Consider the following 22031-nt stretch of genomic DNA (forward strand, 5'->3'; position numbering starts at 1 on the left):
GGGACAGGAATAGAGAAAGAAAAAGAGATAAAGTTGAGAAAAATAGCACAGTTTTAGGTTGTTTCTACTGTATGGAAAGCTGCGTAATCTCTGAAATAACGGCCTCCGAGGAGAAGAATAGGTGTATTTTCGGATGGCTGCATCCACACTAAAGAGTATATGTGTATGTGTGTGGAAGTATTTGCATAAGTGTGTGTGTGTGTGTGTGTGTGTGTGTGTGTGTGTGTGTGTGTGTGTGTGTGTGCATGGAGAGAGCAGAGGTCTATTAAGAGGGCTTTCCACCTGACTGGCCTCAGCATCATCTCAATGAAGAACCTCTGCTTCCAATTATCCAACCACTACCCATGGGAACGAGAGAGGGGGAGACAGACAGAGAGGGAGACAGACTTTGTGTGCAGAAAGATGGCTGTATGGGTAAATAGTGGAGATATTGTAATGAGGAGATGTCAGCGCTGAAGAACAGGTTGAGGCAGGACGGAATATGAAAAGTAGGTAGGTGAGAGAAATGCATCAGTATGTGAAAACTCCAACTATGAGGCTGGTGAGAAATGTCCTTCATTATGCTTTACAGCTATTCAGGGATTCATGCTCACACACACACACACACACACACACACACACACACACACACACACACATACATACATGCAGTGTTATTTGAACATTTTCGTGCATGTGTGTGTTTGTGATCTGCCCCAAATATATGTGTGTTTACAGCTGTAAACAGACAAGACTAAATGAGGTCATTCGTCCTTTAAACTCAGTCAATGTGTGTGTGTGTGTGTGTGTGTGTGTGTGTGGTGTGTGTGTGTGTGTGTGTGTGTGTGTGTGTGTGTGTGTGTTCAAGGGTGGAAGGTAAGCACAGTGCTGATACAGCCGATTCTCCTGCAGAAGGACAGATGAGGGAAGAAAAACAGAAGAAAAGAGGGAGAAGGAAAAAAAAAAAGGAAAATATATACAGCAGCAAGATTTTGATGGGTGAGTAGCAGGGACACATTAGCCAATAAATGATGGGTGGTAAGAAAGAGAGACAGGGGGAGAAGAAGTGCAGAGTGAAGAACTATGTATGTATTCTTATGTGTATTTGTGTGTATACTATACTGAAGTTGTCAAATGACTGAAATATAAAACAAAAAAACAAAAAAAGGGGAAAAAAGCCAAACTGTTACAGTTTAGTTTGTGTGTGTGTGTGTGTGTGTCTGTGTATGACTCATCATTGGCTCTCCTTACAGTGAAAAAAAAAAAGAAAAACTGAGTGTGTAGCTTTGCAGAGGTTAAAATGGCACTTGGTTCCCACACACATGATTTGATTCCTCCAGCTAATAGGAAGACTTTCACAAGCACTTAGCCTGTATTTCTATCAGCCTTCTCATCCTTTCTCTTTGGGTAAGCTGTAATGTACCACATCACTTTGCCCAAGGGCGTGATCCCGCCTTGATAGAGTTTTATGGTTCGCCTTCAGCGCTCTCAATTTCAGTTAAAAAGCTCATGGTATTTAATCTGAGAGCCTGCAAACGTGTTGCCAGTAATCACGGGGGTTACATGAACTCTAAAATGTTCATCACTGTAAACGTGGACAATATAATGTGCCACATTTTAGTGTCTGTTAAGAGATTCCCACTTGTTATGGCTGTTCATCATCACATTACATTGTCGAGAAAGAACCCAGCTCCACAACAAACTAGCTGGAGGCAGCAACAATTTGTAAATCTCATACACAGCCTTCCACAGATCCCACAAGCCATCAATATTTCAACCAAGACTGACATCTTCCTGAATTAAATGGGCTAACAGTTATTTTCTTTCTTGTGGAAAAAAAAAAGGACAGGCTTTAGCATGCAAATGCTTGTTAATATTCATGTGCGTGTGACATCACAAGGTGTTTGCGCATCGAGGTCGAACAGCAAAGGGCGGGGAGAGTCTATCAGATGTCTCCGAGGCTGAATGCTGATGTTGAGATAATCAACCGCAGTCGGCGCCAACTGAGAGACAAACCGCAGTGAAGTCATTAACAAGCCAGCGTTTCTAGAGAGACGGGAGAGGGAGAGCAGCTGATATAAGGGGGAAAGGAATGGAATGGACGGCAAGAGGACGAAGAATAAAGGAGTGGGAGAATAAAATATTAGCAGTGAGTTGAGCAGCTTTGAACAGATGAAGTAGGTGACAAAGTGTGAAAACTTAAACAGCAAAATAATTGAACAGAAACTCCTGAGTAGGGAGTGAAGTATAGGGTGAAAGACAAAAAACAATCTGAAGATGAAAACAAGTGAATAATTTACAGTGTCAGGACGGTGACTGAATGCATTACTCATCGGCTGTGTTCATTTTTGGGTCATAAAAAGACACGGGTGGCAACACAGGGCTGATTAGTTGTCATTTGCTGTGCAGAAGAGCTAAAGCCATCACCAGCTCAATTAAAGAATGTGTGTTTATGACAGAGTGGAGGAGTTATGGGACTCTGTGCAAGAGATAGGTCTATGTCTTCTTTTTTATTTATTTATTTATTTAAATCTAATTCTACATAAGGGTTGGAGTAAGTATGCAGTTATGGCTTTGACACACACACGCACTCACACACTCACACATTCTCATACAGATTTACTTCCCCTGGAGTGTCTACCGGTCAGCAAGTGAGTGAGTGATGTGACTGGTTTATCTCCAGGCTATCTGGACTCCATTAACAGTGCATTACATTGTCCTGATGCTATCTGCTTTTGCCCAACATAGATACCTGTGAGGCAACATAGTGGGGTGCACCCCCCCCCATTGTGTTACATACAGGATATTCAGCAGATAATACAAATGCAAACAGCCATGCATAGTATTTGAATGATTATTTAAATACTTTGAGCGACAGTGCAAAGTGCAAATAACACAGGAAATAAAGGAATATTCCTCACAGACGTGCATTTATGGACATGACATATGACATAAAAATTAATCATTATAAGCACTGGTATTGAATCCTTAAATGAACAACATAAAAGCTCGAACAGTAAAGGTAGGAAGTTAAAAAAAATAAAAGAATTGCATTCTTTGTTCATTTGTTCCCCCTTGTAGAGACATAAGTCAATTACACTTACAGCAAACAAATCAAGGCTGACAAATGAAACAAGGTGACGTTCACACGTCCACTGTGTTTTCCCCTGCTCCGCACAAATCGCTTTGCAATAATCCTCAGGCAGAAAACAATTAGGGATAAAATAAAACTAATTCAATGTCGTGCCACTTTCGCCCCTAGGAAACTGACAAAGCTAAGTGGTAGCCAGGAGATACGCTTCTGTTTACCCGCCGCTACTGGTGTGCAGGTCTGTCCATCTGTGTGTGTGTGTGTGTGTGTGAGTGTCTAGACTATGTGTGTGCCCGAGTGGATAGAGCAATTATGACACCCTAGGTATGTAGTAAATGATCAAGGAGAAAATAAGGACAGCCATGAGAGACTCAATTGAAAGCAATCAGGAAACAAGGTGAAAGAAATCCTGCAAGAACGACCACAAACATGGTACAGCTGCCCTGCATTTTAGATATTTACTTATGTTATATACTGTATGTTAGACTGATTTTAATTAAGTCCATTCTTTGTCTCTACTTTCTTTTGTTACAGGGTGTTTAGTTACAGTTTTTAGCATGCAGCACAAAGGGACGATTATCATTATTGTGCTACCTGTTGTGTAAAGACTTCATAGACTTCACATCCATGTAGAAATAATTCTACAAACAGTAGCAGTGTGAAGTTATGCCTAAATAAACAGGTTATATAACACATAGCTCAAACAACCAACACATAGATCAAACAATATGTCGATGAGTCAGCCTTATAGGCGTTAAGATTTTGATGCGTAACAGACAGAGTTGGTAAAATGAGGTCATGTGGGGCATGTGGCATGATGGAACTATAAGCGAAAACAAACAAACCAAAAAAAAAAAAAAAAAACCCTAATATACACTTGGGTAATGGCTGAGTACATTGTTGCCTTTCCCAGAATCTCTCAGATTAAAAGGATATGTTATTTAATCAAATGCAGCCATTTGCCACTTAGTACAGCAAACAGCCCATCCCTCTTTAAACCAGTTGAGGCTTTTACTTGTGTACTGTATCTTTGTCTCTCTGTCTCTGACTCACTGTGACTCACATTGTAATATACAGTGGACACCTGTGTTTGTTTACTTCTGGTATGGGGCTTCTAGTCAGACTTTGTTTCATTCATCCAGCCTGAAATTGTGTTCTTGTTATTTTGTGAGGGTTATTTTGTCTTGTTGATTTATGACTCAGTGGATAGGAAGTATGTTTGCATATGTGCAGTGACGGTTCGAGACTTTCAGTCTAAACCACTGAGGTTCTTCTTGAGACACTGGATGAAGCTCTGAATCTTTATTCTAATTTTCATCATTTAACACTTCTCTCTGTCTCTGTCTCTGTCTCTCTGTCTCTCTCTCTCTCTCTCTCTCCCCCTCCCTCTCACTGTGATCTTCGGTTTCTCCCCAGATCCACAGACGGATGCCACTAATAAACTCCAAAACAAGGTTGGGAAGAAGATCTGATTAGCCAGCGGGGCTAATAGGGACACAGTGACCGATGGAGCGCCCAACCAATGCTATTTACTTTCTACCCGTCGCTCTTCTTTTGTTCCTGTGGCAAGGATGATCAAAGAGCAGCAGAGGGAAGGAGACAGTGAGGGAAGAGAGAGAAAAGGGGGGGGGGGGGGGGGCATGGTGGTGGTGTGTTTGAGTGTGTGTTACTGAAAAAAGCTCTGGTTCTGATCTTGAATTAGCTGCAGGCTCTCACAATCACTGATGTGCTCATATGCCATTCATCTTGTGTCGGTGTACTGTCAACAGTCTCTCCTTAAGTCCCTCTCTGCCTGTAGATCTCAACATTAATGCCCTCTCTCTGTTAATTATGTGTCTTTTTTTGGAAACTGAATCAATCTGTCCTATTTCAGTCCTCAACATCTCTGCACTGTGCTGTATGTAATTGACCGAATCACATCCTTTCTGATGAGATCGATCACAGTGTTTACAGCAGAGTGCGGAGTGGTAACCTTCACCTCCCCACCAACTAAATAAGCACCAGTGCAACTGGTCCCATACAACAAGTGCCTAATTACATGCCAGGTAAATCCTTTTGACACAGCATGGCTTGTGTCTACATGTGTGTGTGTGTGTGTGTGTGTTTGCGTTCGTGCGCGTGCACAACATGTGTGCTTTATCCATTATCACGTTTCACAAGGTGTTTGGATAACTAATTAGACTGCTATGCTCTGTGTCTCCCAGGGATGAACAAGAGAAAACAAAAGAAAAGGATGAAATCAAGGAAGAGAAACGTGACTGCAGCAACACTGAGGAAAAAAAAAAGAAGGGAAGAAATCAACACAGGCTGGAAAAATATGCCAGGGATTTGCCTAAGCCAGGAAACAAATGGTGCACAAGGAGAACGTCTGTGTTTCACAGTCCCATAGATTACCGCTGAAGGGAATGTATTTCTTCTGTTTGTAGTCGTGTGGTAGCAAAGGTTCTATGCTGCCATGTTGTTTTTGTTGGCCGTCTTAATATGAAGGGTAACAAAATTAATTGATAAAAATGTAGCCGATGAAAATGCGTCTAAATTGAAAAATGGAGCAGTAAAAATGGATTTGAAGAATAGTGGAGTGATAAATTATAAAGTGATTTGATTAATTTAAAGGCGATTAGATTGAAACAGTCTAGATATGATGAAAACAGAGCTGCGTTTCATCATTTTCCCAGACTCACATTCATCATTCATTATTCACTACACAACATTTACCATTTATCATTTCAGGAAAGTGGCCTCACGGGTGGAGGTAACAAAAATGAATTGATAAGCGATGCAGAGGTGATGAAAAAATGCTTATGAATTAATAATGGTGGTGATGAAACATATGTGACTTGAGAAACAGTGATAAATTACCAATTTGTTTGATAAACTTGATTGACATTTCATTTGAAACTGTGTTGACATTTATCGTTTATGGCAATTTTTGTTACGTCCGCCTAAAATGTCACTCAAAAACCCATGCCCACTGACTGACAAGTTGCAGGCAGCTCAGTGCAGCGCTGGTGATCACACACACTAACACACTAACAACTGCACCTGACTGTGAAAATAATCTTTACTCAAATCTTCACAAAGAGTAAAAGATACGCTCCATGTCCAATTTGTAATGTGTAATATTCAAAATCTGAAAAAATATCAAAATGTAATGAAGTCATATAATAACTGTCCTTGGGCGAAAATCTTTTGCTTGCTGTAAACAATAAACGCCAACATCATTTCAAATAAAATGTCAATCACGTTTATCAAATCGATTGACAATTTATCACTCACATACATTTCATCACTTCCTTTAATAATTTGTAAGCTTTTTCATCACTTTCATTTTTTTTAATCAATTTTTGTTACCTCCACCCTTGAGAACACTTTCTTTAAATGATAAATGGCAAATAATGAATAATGAATGATGAACGTAAGTCAGATAAAATGATGAAACATGGCTCTGTTTCCATCACATCATGACTGTTTTAATCAAATCGGCTTTGTCATTTTGTGTGAGTTCCATTCATCCTACTTTCAACGGAGCACTCACATCTCAAATAATATCCCAAACCGACTCAAACCTGAAGGTGAGCGGATATGCAGTGGTGACAGTGCTCACATGTTGCACACAGCTGAAGGTATTTTTTCTGTTTCAGGTATGTTTATGTTAAATTTGGATCCTTTCTTATGGATTCAAACACTATTTCAACCGACCATGTCTTCTCCTTTCAAATCAAAAAGAAACGTATGATTAACAACGTGCATGCCAACAAATGACAGAACATATAATTACTGAAACACTGATATAAAAGATAAAGGAATACATTAAAGGGAGTTACTGCGTGTCTGCAGAGCTCTCATCACTTTTATTTCTTCAAAATGTTTAATTCTGCAGAGATGTTTACGAATTTTTGGAATTTGGAAGTACTTGAGAGCATGCTTATGATATGTGGTAACCATACTTCTATAACAGCACAAGCATACTGTAACTGACATTAGTTCAATCAAACCCACGACTACAAACCACTGCAAAAAAGCCAAAGAAGCAAAGAAGTGATTTTCTTTTTTTTTTAAATCACAAAAACTGATCACACGGATGAAGAACCAATTACAGAAAAGGTGTTGTAGCCTACAGCAATGGTTAAAAGACTCTTTGGCATTATTATCTATGGAGAGAGCAGCCATAGATGTACAAGAATGTGATGAAGTGTTAGTCCAAGGACTGATATGTTTATCGTCAGTCACTTGCGATTAGCAGGCATGGACCTAATCATTTAATCGTCACTGAGCTGCAGTAATGAGATGTTAGCTAAAAATCTGGTCGTCCGTGATTGGTTGAACAGTCGTTTCAGTAGAAATTAATCACCAACTGTAGCTCCGGCTGCAGCCCCAAAGTATTTTGAGCGATGGTAATGGTAAAATGGTAATGGCGCAGCACACAAATAGAAGAGAAGATTTGAGATGAATCACTTTCTTTGACTTCCGTAACCAAAATGTGAAACACAGCACATCATCCAAATAAGGTTTCACCCTGACAAAACTGCTGCAGCTTTTTCTTCACAGCTGACAAAGTTCCCACTCGAAAATTGCTCTCTTTCACACAAATTATAGATTGTCAAAGTCATTGTTTATTATCATTATTTAAAATGATAAATGCTACTTTGTTACAGCTTTTTCAATCCAAAATTACTGGAAACAAAAGAGAAGTCATGCCAGGAGTGAAACGAGCAATGACAAGCGGCGCTCCCCTGTCTGCTCTCCCCTCTTCCACAATGTTGAACCCGGACGCGCCGCACATGTTAAACCTGCAGCACATGCGCGCTCACGAGTCGCCGTACTGTGCCTTAGGTATTGTAATTGGGAAATTGTGACTGACGTGATTTGCATAGGTTGTCACACAAATCAACAAAATGAATTTCCCTGCAGTGAGAAAAGCATAACATCCGCCTCCCAGCATCCCTTTGTTAGGTAGTGCTTATCAGTTTATATCGTAAAATTCTTGGCTTTGTCTGAATTCCTGTCATATTATGCGTGATTTGCTCTGTGCATTGGTTCCACTTAAATGAAAATCATCAACCTGTGCTCATGAGGTTTTTGTACACAGGACTAATTGGAAAACATGACCTTGTGCTGACAAAAAAATATCCAAAGTAAAAATATGCTGAATTTAGCTTTTATTATATGGCTGCAGATCACAAAATTTTCAAAATAAGACATCATTAATTTCATATCTCTGATCTGGTCAAGTCTAATTCTGGAAATATTTCACATGCGCATCTTCATCTGCTGGCATGGCTTCTGCTGCTGTGCTATGCATAACTAATCACTTCTGAACAAAAATCAGTGCCAATCATTTTTCTGACCAATTTCTTGCACGAAACTGCTGCCAAATAAAACTGATTATTTTAACTAATTCTGATGTTGTCCCTTTTAACACCAGTGCAGTGCCATACAAAATGTGCCTGCATGTCAGTAGCCTGATGGCAGTAATGGCCTCTCTTTACTGACTGAAGCAAAAAAGGTTCACATTTAAACTTTTATATCAACTGCGGCTGTACAAGTCAAAAGACAGAATTATGTACTTTCATTTTTGCAGAACACATATTGCCGAAAATGTGAGCAGGGAGCACTACATGGCCGTAATTACATCTCTATTTTTTGTAAATATATTTTCTTCCCTGGAGGCTTAAACGGCTCAACAGGTCGGCTCTCCTAAAGAATTTTGGTGCATTCCTTCAACTTCAATGAGTGTGAGCGAGTTCAGAAGGGCTGAAAATGACAGATCTTTCTGAAGGGTGTACCGCATATCTAATCGTTTATCTCGGCAGGAAAACATTTCATTTCATGCCGCTGCTGAAGTGTATCCTGTTAAGAACATTGATAGGCCTGGGGATGGGAGAATGTCAATAGCAATGCGCACAATGAGTGATACACAGGATGTAGGATATAAATTCACAGCCATCTAGTTGATTATTTCTCTAATCTGGGGTTACAGGGCCTAATAATTCTGCCTCACAGGTGAGCAGATGCCATAAATCTCAACATCGTTTCACTTTTTCCCAGCGTGAGATGATGAAAAACAAACTATCACTCTTCCTCCTGTTTTTAGCAGTCTGTCGTTAAAGCTGGCGTTGATAAGTGGCAGTCTCTCCATTAACAGCCCAGATTCAAAGGAACCATAAATCCAAACTTGTGTGTGTGTGTGTGTGTGTGTGTGGGGGGGTGTGTGTACGTGCTTGTGTGAGTGTGTCTGCTCGCACATGTCGGTAGGTGTGTGGAAGCTTGGTGAATAAGATGCACAATCGTGACCACCACAAACTAGTAGACCTATGCAGCCTTGAAGCCATACTTAACTCATTTAGATATGCGCTCCTCACGTGGATGTCACACAACCTGTGAACGTTTGCAGCTACGAACACACAAAGAAGAAACACGTATTGAACACCATACACGTTTCATATTGAACACGTGTGCACCTCAGTGTTCACGCACTGAAGTCCATTTTCCAAAGTATGTGTTGCAAGACTGATTGATGGTCGAGGCCTTCAGTGAAGAATTATTGCCGTGGCGAGCGTTCAGGCAGGAAGTGCTATTGTGCGTCACCCACTCTCACCCTGACCTGCGGACATTGGCTCTATACAAGCTTGACTCATTGACTAACACCGTCCTCATTCACACACACAGTACGAGACATGGATGCACACTATCACACCAAATGCTCAAAGAGAAAAGAGCTCCTCTCTTATCGCTCCATGCAAACACCCACGACTGTATATGAATGTGTGGCGTTTGACCAGCATTAATTGAGTTTAGAGGTGATAGAATAAGACATTATAGCTGCTCTGAAGCTAAATCCAACTGTTGCTGAATATCAAGTAACACAGGAACGTCTCTTTTTATGTAAGAAGCTGGTATCATTTGAAAGTAATATGATATGATTGGTTTTCAGGCCTGACACTTTATTGTTTAGTTCAGACTCTTAATCTCCTAATGTTGATTTGTGGATGCTACAAACAGCTGATTTCTGTGAAAAACCTAAAACAAAAAAAAGAACAAAAAAAGAAATCCAAGGACAAAGACAAATGAACTAGCTGGTGAACACAGTGGCACATTTAGCAGGTAAAGAACCAAGTATTTTCTCTTAAGAGTTTGAGGGAGCAAAATCCGAGCTAAAAGGAGAGTGAATATTGAATTTAAATTCATTAGGTGGCACTGGGCAAGACATGATTCCAAATGAATGCTCGTTCAGTTGTTTCATCTTTTTGTTCATCGACTTGTTGACATAAAGTTTATATCAACTTAAAATGAGAAAATGTCAGTGTTGCGTTAACAATTATTTTCCAAGTGTCCCAAGTGCCCAAGAAATTAGTTATTGTAGATTTATTTTGTTTAATTCATAAAATGTTATAAAATGAGGAGGAACATCTCATCACAACTTCTTAGAGAACAAGCTGAAACATTCCAATCCAAAAGGAATCGATTCAAAATGATGTAAAATAAAGAAAATCAGCAAATCTTTACATTTCATTATCATTTTTTGCTTGATTAATAATTTAAAATCTATAAATAAAAACTGCGGTCAACTGATTTTTGGACAATCCAGTAATCACCCAGTCGTTTAAGCACTTGTTTGGTGTCCATGTTTTTTGTTGCTTAAAGGATCAATTCACCAATTACTCAAAAACTTTTAAATCATTCTTTTACTGTTTGTTTTCATGGTCTGTTTTTAGTTGGCAGATTCATGCAGCTCAAACCAAAACTGTGAACTACAAGCAGAAGCCATATGAAAGCACATACGTAATATTTTTTTCCCTCGCATGCATATTCTGTATTTTAGCACCTGCCTGAAATCAGCAACGTCTCAGAAACCTTATGCGTCTGGAAAATTACAGGGTTAACAGTTTTCCAGCCCACTGCCATTTACTCTGTGCTTAAAAGTGTGTGTCTGAGTGTGTGTTTGTGAGTGTGGTGTTCATTTTATCTGTATTCCAATAAAACTTGATTTTGTTGACACTGAATCAGCTCGCCGGGATGGGCTGCACACTAGCCTAGATCCTTTGTAAGCAAAATCTAGGCACACACACGCACGCACGCACGCACACACACACACACACACACACACACACACACACACACATACACACACACATACACACACAAAAACTGATATTGTGACTGTAGTGCCTGACTGTAGTGTTAATGCCACTCCCAGGACCATGCACTAGTGCTCCTTATTTAGGTCCTATCAAGCCCGTAGGCTGAAAATCTGTCTCTTCCACGCCTCCTCCTCTTTTTCACTTTCCCACCCCCTGCCAGACTGCCAGGCCTTAAGTCCCTCGGTTCCATCACTCCATCACTGAGAGGAAGGAGATGTGGAGAGAGAGATGCCTTCACACACCCCAATAGCTTTTCCGTCTGCTGAAATGTACTCAGTGTTCCCCGATTGGCAGCTACAAGGTGAAATGTGACACAAAAGTGGAGGAAAAAAAAAAAGGCTGCTTTTTACAAGTAAGAAATGTGCACTCAGAGAGACAGTGAGTGAGCTGGTGGAGGTTCAGTGTTTCGCTTGAGGTCAAGCTGGCTGTTGGCTTTAGTCATGAGAAGGTCTCTCTGACTACTGTGCTACAATACCCATGGCTCTGTTTAACCCTGGATAGCGAGGTTGCTGATGTGTTAAATTATTTCATAACAATAGGCCTTCTTTAACTGCAGATAAATGACCAGACAGTCAATTAACTTATCATTTTACTGCATTAATAAGATGTGATTAGCTACTGCAAACACAGCTCTAACAGCAGACATAAAGACATGAGGAAAAAAGGAATGAAAATGGAAATTGAGGAAAAACGTCTGTCTATGTCAGGGACTTTTTTGTAAAAGCCTTTTTAGTCTTGCTGAAATTCATGCACATTATTTCTCTACTGACCATTTTTCAAAATGTGCCATAATTCATTTATTTTCTAATTTTAGTAGACTCAGTAATTTCATAAATGTTGGTATGTTCAAATCAACCAAAAAACCATTTCACTCTCAAAGGTTGCACTATTGTGATGTGGTGCCGCAGCTTGACCCCTCTGAAAACCGTCCGTTCTCAACCGATGCATTGAAAAACATCATTCATTGCAGAGTTGAAGGTCACGGATGTTGCAAAGCTTCGCATTCATAACCAATTGTTGTAAAATCATGGCCTGTGAACAAGAAATAAGCAATAACATGGAAAAGCATAATGTGACTGAATGTGTCTTACGTTAAAAAGTTGTGGTTTGGTAACTGACTCTCATGAGAGAGCATTCAACATGGAAAATTTACATAACAGGTTCAGTTTGCTGTATCACCGCAATGACGACATATCTTAAGCTAATATTGATTCATAGCAAGTTCATTTTAACATGCCTACAGCAAGCTATACATAAACTCATGTACTTGCATTTAATGGATGGAAATAATTGGCTAAAACATGCAAAACCAATGGTGTGATCCTCTACAATCTGCTGCACATCTTCCTCTAATGGATCCAGATAAGTTTATTTGCTTTAATTTTACATCCTGACTGAAGAGTGTGTCCGACGGCTATCAAAGTATGGCCATTAGAAACATTTTCTCAAATTTATTTCAAAATAAGATAAATAGGCTAACATGCTGATGCTGGTGCAATAAGGTCATACTGTATGATACTGCAAATTAGTGGATACAAGCTATTTCCTTTCTTACATAGCTGCACTTAAGTCAGCAAAACTGATCTCACCTTAAGGTTTGTTTTTCTGTAGTGCAGCCTGTCCCTGTGTGAAGCAACTGATAGCTTCCACAACACTAGATGCACTTAACCACTTAATAACTATATCATCTCTGAAAATCAATGCTCTGCTTAATTAACGGCAATAAAATACGACGTGCTCCAGGACATATATCATTGCATATGATTCTTTTTTTTCTGTTTTTACATTTCAAACAATTGAAACTCATACTGAATTTTCCCTATATGCTTCCCAGATGTCAGTTGGGATGAAGGTTTAATGAAGTGCTGCAGCACAGACTGACTCATATATGCTTTTCCTAAGGATCGACTGTGACTCATAAAGAAACTGCTGCAGGAGCAAACGCACCAGTGTGCACATACTGTATAATTAGGAACACGAGCAGCACATATACAGCTGAACTTATTTGTAAGCTGGCATTCTCCTGATTTTATCGGCTTTGCTGTGGCAGCAATGAATAATAATAGATAAACAAATCTAAAGAAAAGTGACTGCTTTGAAAAAGAAATCAAAGGTAATCATTTGAATATGAAGTGAGGCAAAACATTCATTTTTGATGACTACCTGAGATTAAAGGAAATATTCCAAGCTCTACAACCTATAGCGTGGTATACATGAAAGGCTGATCAAATTCAGCAGACACAGTGCACAGGACACAAAATGGAGAACAGGTAGAAGAGATAAGATATTAAAAAAAAAAATAAGTGAGGAGGAAATGAGAGGAGTAAGAGAGAAATTGGAGGAAGAGGAGCAAGAGAGATGGAAAGAAAATTACTTTTGACACAAGCGAGCAATGAGAGCAAAGGGAGGGCTGAATTATCAGACGTGCATCTTTGTGTGTGTGTGTATGGAAATGTGCCAATGACGTGTGTGTGTGTGGTGTACGCAGCTGTGTTTGTGAGCGTAAATATACATGCATGTTCTGACAGATTGCTGGTGAGTTGCGAGAGCTGATGCTTGACTCTTCCCAGTCTTTACAAAACGCCTCCTTTGAAACAGGAGAAAGTCTGGTCAAAGACAACAGAAGCAGAATCAAAAGGTCTGTGTTCTCTACAGGATCTACACCGCTTCCGCTTCTCCATCCCTCTCATTTTTTCTATATTTTTCTCTCTTTTCCCAACCCCCCTTTTCCTTCTTTTTTTTTCAAATTCATTTTCTTTCCTCTCACTTATTTTCAAAGCGCTTAGACAGTGAGAGTGGAACACTTTCCCTCTGTCCCACTGGAGAATCAATATACAACAGAGCCCAGAGGTCCAAACAGGAGAAAGGCTGAGGAGAACAGCACAACACCGATCCATAATGGATTTTCTTCTCTCTTTCATTCGCTTTCTGCAGCGAGATGCAATGGAGGCACCACTGGCACAGAATGAGAGACCCAGGGAGGGGAGGGGAGGGGGTGGCAGAGAAGAGGTGAGAGAGGGGGATATCGACGGGGACAAACAGAGAGGCCGACATAGACTCAAAACAGTGTCAATAACAAAAGCCCTTAAGAATATTTCTCTCATCTGTCTCTAGAGGGCTCGTATAACATATGCTTTAAACTATTTGCAAGGCTAAGCTTGTGGCAGAAGGTGACAAAAATTACAAACAGCTTTAGTGTAGCTTCAACTGATCAGATGCAGAAATTGTTACTAATTACGTTAGCTTGTATGTGAGGGACTGCCAGGTCTGAAAGATGCTAGACTGCAGGCAATAATATCCTAAAATACATAAATGCATCAGTGAGTAACAGCTCTCTGGCTGTATCTTTTAATTGCAGCTCATACAAAGAGAAGTCTGGCTCCTTAGATGGCAATCAAGACCAACAATATTTATTTCTAAAATCCTGAATGCTTGGCAAAGTGTAAACTTATAGTGAGCATGAAACTCTGCAAACCGGAGAGCCAATATTTCAGCTTGCGATGTTAGCACAAGGCAGCACTTTCTGAGGCTGTTAAATTGACGGTTGTACGGGAGGATGAGACTGCTGATTCAGAAATTGTTTGTTTGACTCTTCACACCCAAGTGGGCTTCATTTCATTTTGCTGGTAGCTCCAAAGTACAAAATGTGCCCAGAATCTCGTCGAATAACCTCAGATGCTGTCACAGTGTCCACAGAGTAAGTCTTGTATTACTCACCAAAGGATCTGCCCTAACTGCCTCTAAGTGCATCAGCGATTATAGTCTTGATTATAGTTTTGCCTCTTTTCCAGTTTCCAGGCCACTACCTTCATCAATACCTCTAAGTCCAAATGACTCTATAAAGGACACTTTCAGTTTAATACAACTTGGTGTTTAATTCCGTGGTTTTGGCCATCTTTGTTATTGCCCACAATAGTGTTGTACCGACTACAATAAAAATGATGACATCACCACAACAAAATCTAATGATGCAAGCGATGAGTGGTTGGACAAGGTTGAAAACTGAAGTAGAGCCAGCTTACCTCTCTCTTAAACCAAAAGTGAGGGAAGCCAAAATGTCACTAATATTCCCACATTGCACATTAAAACTGTAAGCGCACAATGATTGTAGGTCACAGCTGAACCAGGATGTTGATCAGTAAACTGTGATGGATGCTTACTATGGACGATTTGATTAACAATTTCACTTTTTATCTGGATCTTCTCTTCCAAAATCGTTTTGCTAACCTGTGGTTTGTGTTTGCTGAAGCCAATGTTTTTCAGCTCATCTGACCTTTTGTTTTTTGCAGTGTCCCCAGAGCTCAGCCCTTTACCCCCCCCCCCCCCCCCCCCCCCCAACACTGTTCACTGTGAGACACTAGCACTACCTAGGACTTTCATGGACTGCAATTACTACTAAGTGGATATGATATGTTTTAAATGAAAGTATACAACTGAAACTTTAAAATACAATGTCTCCCTACCTTCTGGCAGTCCAACAATGTAATAAATACTTTATGTCCTTTAACCTCCTAGGACCTGGCGTCCACATATGTGGACCTCACATTTTGGGTTCTCTAGACCACAATACTAACTTTTTCTCAACAAGGGCCTGGTGACCACATATGAGGATATTATACTGCCACTCAGTAATCGAAATTTAAAACTAATGTCCTCATATGTGGACATCATTTTTCTCAGGTCCCAATCAGCCTATATAGCAAAGAATAGAGCTCGGGTCTTAGGAGGTTAATACAAGTCAATACAAAGTCAATTTTGGGGGTGGGGGTGGGGGTTGGGGGGGGGGGGGGTTGATGTCACTCAATCTTACCTTTGTCACTGTAAAATACTGAGCCATTTATACGTTTTGCTATTGCTACATAGCCAGCGTTAGCACTAACAGCTGTTTATCTACCAGTCCAGAAGAAACATTGTGAGTTCAGCATCAAAATTCCTTTACTCACCAAGGGCTGTCTCCAGTGGTGGAAAGCATCCCTTTTATTTTACTTCTTTTCTTGTACCGATGTTAGCCTGCTAACCAGCTAGCCCTGGGCCAGTCGAACTGTCTTGTCACTTTCCGATACCGAGTCACTGTAGCATCCAGTCTTCCGTGAAGAAGTAGTGCTGCTCGGAGGGCTCATTATAACCGTTTTTCTTGTAAACACAATGATGGCTGAAGCTCTTGTCAAGACTGATGAGCTGTTAATGCTAATGTTGGCTATGTAGCAATAGGAAAACTTACAAATAGCTCCTTTACCTTGCATTTCAAATATCAAATTGTTGGCTACATTTTGTAAAAATTTCTCATAAAACTCAGCAGATAAAGACATTAGACATTTAGGGCCAACTTTACCGTGTGCGCAGGTTCCCAGGGCTGGGTGGCCCATCATATACAGACAAGATGTCAAAGTCCTCCTCTAGGGCGAAGCCTTGAAACACCAGCTGTATCCGGTTGTGCTCCGCCGCCACAATCACCCATGTACAGTTGGCATAGTTAGGATAACCGTAAGGGTAGCCGGGGCTCTCTATCGTCCCATTGGGACTGTGTAGTGTGTAACTGCAGTTCTGAGCTGTGAAGAGAAAAAGAAATAGGCATTTATTAAAACGATGTAAGGCAAGTTAGAACAGCTAACACAGTGTGGAAAGAGTTTAAAATCAAATGAAAGACACTCCTCTTTATCCCCAAATAAAATTTATACAAATACCCACACACGCAAACCCACAATCAAACAATTTGCACCAAGTGCTGCAACATCCATTATCACCTGCAGCATGCAGCATAGGCCATTAATATAGCAGTGCTAAATGGCTCACCCTCTCCCATCTTTCCCCACCTCCATCATCACACACTTGTTCACTCACCGGCCCTTTCACCACATTAGTAATAGTTTCCCACGTTAATACATGACACAGCTGGAGGAGAGAAGATGAGGGGGCAACAGGGGAGGAGAGGACACACACACACACACACACACACACACACACACACACACACACACACAAAAAAAGAGACACAGACATTTGAGTACTACATTAATTGTACTCATCTTGTATGTTTCTCAACAGCCACTCACACTGCCTTCAATCTTACATTTTAAGAAGTTGCCATCTATCAGTACAGAGTGTGGGGTGGATGCGTAGCAGGTGAGCTCTAAGGATGTCTGTTTTGAATCCAAGAGCTAAGTGACCGATCGGAGCACAGCTGAGAGTTTTAATCAATGTTAGGGATATAGTTATAATCAGTCACTAATGTGGACTGATATGTAACTGCACTCATATTTTTGTGCAGCTCTGTATGTTGTCAGTGTTGATGCACAAATTAATATCTTCTTGGATAGCATCATCGAAAGCTAATAACACACTCACTTGATCTTGAGTGATGATAGTCATCTCCTCCAATCAAAAAAGGCTGATGTGAAAGTTAATTCAGTCAGCCAGCTGTCAGTCTGCCATTCACAGGTGACAAGCGGATGAAATGTGGATACGCTGGACAATCGCTCACAATAAGTAGCCCTACGTGCTACAGCGTTTGAACTAAGACAGCGGGAATGTGACGAGGTTTGTGAAGAAACAAAGTCAGGTTGTGGTCACATGAAAGGAACCTGCATAAATAAATATCCTCAGAGAGGAGCTAAATTAGAAAATCATGCTGGAATACATGCTATTTATACAAATGATCTGTATTTTCATTTTGTTTGCCTCAGCCACAAAACCTGAATCATAATGCAGCCTGATTAAAATGTAATTAGGAGGACATCTGTTATCTGCATAACCCACATTATTCAGCAACACAAACAATGCAACAGTAGATATGATTTTGGTTTTGTTCATTTATATCCGTACTCATAACTGTGTAAATGCATGTGATAAATCAATACATGGAAATGAGCTAAACTGCTTGAGGGCATTAAAACAATGCATTAAAAAACAAGAATCTTGAGTAAACACATTGCAGCTTTGAAACATGTAAAAGTGAAGGCTGCTTTGTTAAATCCCTCCAGGGGGGAATGTGAGTATCATTGAATTATTGAATGCTTGTAAAACATACAGATTCTGTGCTACTTTGTGCGCACTATTTGATGGGTAGCGCAATCCCAAAGCTCAAAATCCGTCCAAATTTTCACTCTGAAACATGCTTCATGTCTGAAAAGCCAGCAGGGATTTACAGGTAATAAGGCACCAAGCATGAAGAGACAACGGGTAAGAAATAACAAGGAGTAATTTTTATTCCTCTCAGTCTTACTCACAGCTGAAATAAATAAAAACAGTTTTTTTTTTAAGAAAAGAAATGACGAAAAAAAAAAAACTTAAGCATGGACATGGATAATCCCTGGTTAGCCAGACGAGCTGGATTTGTTTTCACAGCAATAATCAAGCACGGTGTTTAAGATTTCAGGGGCTACGTGCCACATCACCGTGTTCATGAATCCTGAAATGCTGCCGGAAAAGCATTAGCTGACTCACACAGACACACACCCACACAAACACGCACACACACACACACGCACACACACACATACAAACAAACAAAACCAATATTAGCTTTTTGTTCCAGGTAGCGCAGCAAATCTGTATCACAATACATTTTCTTTGGGAGGGGAGGGGGGAAAAAGGGGAGATAGTGTCAGGAGGTATAGATCCAGACTGTCTGGATGGCATCAGCATCAGCAGCAGCAGGAGGATAAAAGCATCTCCAGTCACAGTATATCCATCATGCCACTGTTGACTCCCCGGGGCCTGTCTCATCAAAAACCAGGCAGGAGCCTCTTACCCGTCACTTTTCAGCGCTTCATATGTGCTTGACCTTTTCCAAAAGATTCTAATGTGTGTGCACTTGAACCCTGGCCACTTGAACACACTTAAGCTAGGTCTATAATTTTGCATTGAGAGTTCGGCTCTTTGTTTGCTGTTGAGATCTGCAAGTGCTACAATGAATTCTTCGGCGAGACCATGGGATGGGATGAAAAAAAGTAGTGTAAAAATTAGATTAACAGTAAGCAGATATGACCTATATACTGTATAGAGTGCTGAAAATAACTGAGCATCACAGAGTCTATTCTCCGTCTTCATCTTTAACCAGCAACAAGAGAGAAAAGCATAAAAAAAGATCAAAGCGAGAGCTATCTCCATCACATCTTTCATTAAAGCCCTTAAATAGGCCCAGCGAGTGAGCATCCACCCTCGCCATTACCATCAGGTCAATACTAATATCCAGGTAAAACCTCCACATCCACCTCTCCTACCTGATTTTCATATACACAGCCTGGTCAATAATCTCCTCATCATCCCCTTCATTACGAGGCCTCTATCAGACAAATGCCAATCAATGGCTCATACAGCGGCCTGATGGCAGAGCTTGATAGGGGTCAGAGTAGTCTGGTAACCCGTTGTACATAGGCAATGAGTTAGGATACATGGGCTGGGCTGAATTACAAAACAGTACCAGGGATGTTAAGGAAGGTGAATCGTTACTATTGTTGTCAATTATAGGAAAGCAGGCTCCATGCTTTATGGGTACAATTAAGTGCAGCAAATAATAATAATAATAATAATAATAATAATAATAATAATAATAATAATAATAATAATAATAATAATAATAATAACAATAATAATTCACAACGGAGAGTTTACTGTGGCTGCCGGAACTCGGCCAAATACCAGTGCCAAGTGACCGACTCTTAAATCGATAATGACACTTTGGGATAAAAGACCAAGGTATCGCCTTTTAGAGAGAGGTCGCCTTTTTTGGCTGCAGCTTGAAACATTTTGTCCTTGCCGAAAAATGGATGCTCAGAACTGAACTGGACAAAAACAGACACATCAAAGTTCACTTGAGAATGCACTTTTGCGCACATTAAGAGCCGATTTACAGCATCTCCGAGTTTAATTCTCACATTACGCGGTAATAACGGGGGTGTTTGCCAGATGCTGCACTGAGGAGTCATACCAATTCATATTCTCCTTGGCTCTTTGCACAGTTACTTACAAAACACTTGAGATACAAGTGCGGCTGAGGTTAACCAAGGTACTGTAAATCTACTCTCTGTTCTGTGAAAACCCAGAGCCTTTGATGAAGTAGATCCTGCACTTGGAGCTTGGTTGAATTATTTAAGCCTCGCCCAGGGTGCATTATGAAATTAGCTGCTGGGAGCTGGTGACCTACTCTGAAGCCCCTCAGTGTAAATCTACACGGAAGAGCCCATCCTGCAGTTGACCCCACTGACACACCATAAAGACCCCATAAACAGACTGCTGGCCATGCTGTTTTAGTCCAGTTAGACCTCCGGCAAGGTAGAAAGGTCATATTTTCTCAAGTTGTGTAAGTTCAGGTTAACCATTATGGATGTGGAATAGTAGGATATGTGCTGTTTCAGCAATTAGGGAAAATTACAAACCTGCCGTAGTGGTATTTCATCCCACAGCATGCCTATGGGAACTGTTTGCATTGGCTTGTAATGGAATGTTAACTATGCTTGATATCTGTGGATGTTCAACAGATATGTTGTCCACTGCTTATCCCCACTGGCAGCATCCGCTTGGCACTAACCAACTCCGGTTTGCACGCCGCCAAATAGGTGTACAGGGAGAAGTGTGACCTTGCTGGGGCAGCACTCCAGGTTCTATCTGCGTGTGTGTATGTGTGTGTGTGTGTTTGTGTGTGTGTGTGTGTGTGTGTGTGTGTGTGTGTGTGTGTGTGTGTGTGTGTGTGTGTGTCTGTGTGTTTGTGTCTTTGTGTGCAGGTGCTATTGTTTGCTTTGCCAGGGCAGTTGTTTAGTAGCGAGCCTACAGTGCTGCTGCAGTGCGCTGTGACACTTTGATGAATCGATGGTCACTGTGCTGTACTCCGGCAGGACAGCAAACCCTCTGAGTGGAGGAAGGAGACAGGGAGGGACCAAAGGAGAACAAGGGGAGCGGCGACGGTGACGGGCAGTGGGGGGTAGGGTGGACTGAGAGACATAGAACTGACTGACTAACTGACTGCATGGACGCATGAGAAAATAGATTTAGAAGACGTGATGTGAGGAACAATGGAAGCAAAGGTGAAACGAGGGACAAACTGAGGGGGAAATAAAAAATAGCAGCGGGAAAAGGGAGAGAGGGGGAAATGAAAGTGCGCTAGAAAGAACATGTCAGAAGGTCAACGAGAGGAAGAGCAACAGCCAATGGGAGTAAATGAGTTGGAAAGAATAGGAAGACTACATGGGATAAGAGATTTTTTTTTCCTTTTTACCTATTTTCTGTATCTCGTTGCCCTCCTGTGCTGAGGTCACAGACCACCAGTGTCACATTCATAGCAAGACAGAGCTTAATCTGCACCGTTAGCTAAACCAAGAGGTCTATTTGGAGGGATACTTCAGCAGTGTGTGTGTGTGTGTGTGTGAATGTGTATTTTGTTCATGTGAGTGTGAAGTGAGGCGAGTGTGCACACATGTCTGTGTATAGAGGTATCGGTTGTCTGCACATGTATGAGTGTAATCCCTATACCCAGGGTGAGTTTAGCGTCACATATCTGCATGTAACCCCTCTGCTGGGATACAATTACGCCAGCTCCAGTGACTCTCAAAGGGAGGAAATTTCATCTCGGTGAACATAATCCTAACATCACATTCACATAATACCATAAAGACGCAAACAAAAGTAGAAATACAGAACTGCAAATCTCCTTTCTGGACTTCTCTTTTTCTTTATTCCTCCCCGCCTGTGTCTCATCTCCTCATCTACAATTCAAGTTTGCCTTTGGACCATCCTATGCTTGCATTCAGTAATACAAATGTTTTCCATCTTACGCTGTGTACGATGAATACGACTGAAGAGAATGGAATTTGGAATGTTGGGAT

General features: G+C 40.8%; 1 protein-coding gene across 1 annotated transcript in view; it reads right to left on the reverse strand.

The window, feature by feature from the left end:
- The window catches only part of csmd2 (CUB and Sushi multiple domains 2), a 227600-nt gene that overhangs the window by 194795 nt on the left and 10774 nt on the right, over positions 1-22031 (reverse strand). Inside the window, exon 2 of the mRNA XM_056398872.1 lies at positions 16544-16760. Coding sequence (XP_056254847.1) covers positions 16544-16760 — 217 coding nt within the window. The remainder of the gene's footprint in view (positions 1-16543; positions 16761-22031) is intronic.

This window comes from Seriola aureovittata, chromosome 16, assembly GCF_021018895.1.
Source record: "Seriola aureovittata isolate HTS-2021-v1 ecotype China chromosome 16, ASM2101889v1, whole genome shotgun sequence".
NCBI classification, from domain to species: domain Eukaryota; kingdom Metazoa; phylum Chordata; class Actinopteri; order Carangiformes; family Carangidae; genus Seriola; species Seriola aureovittata.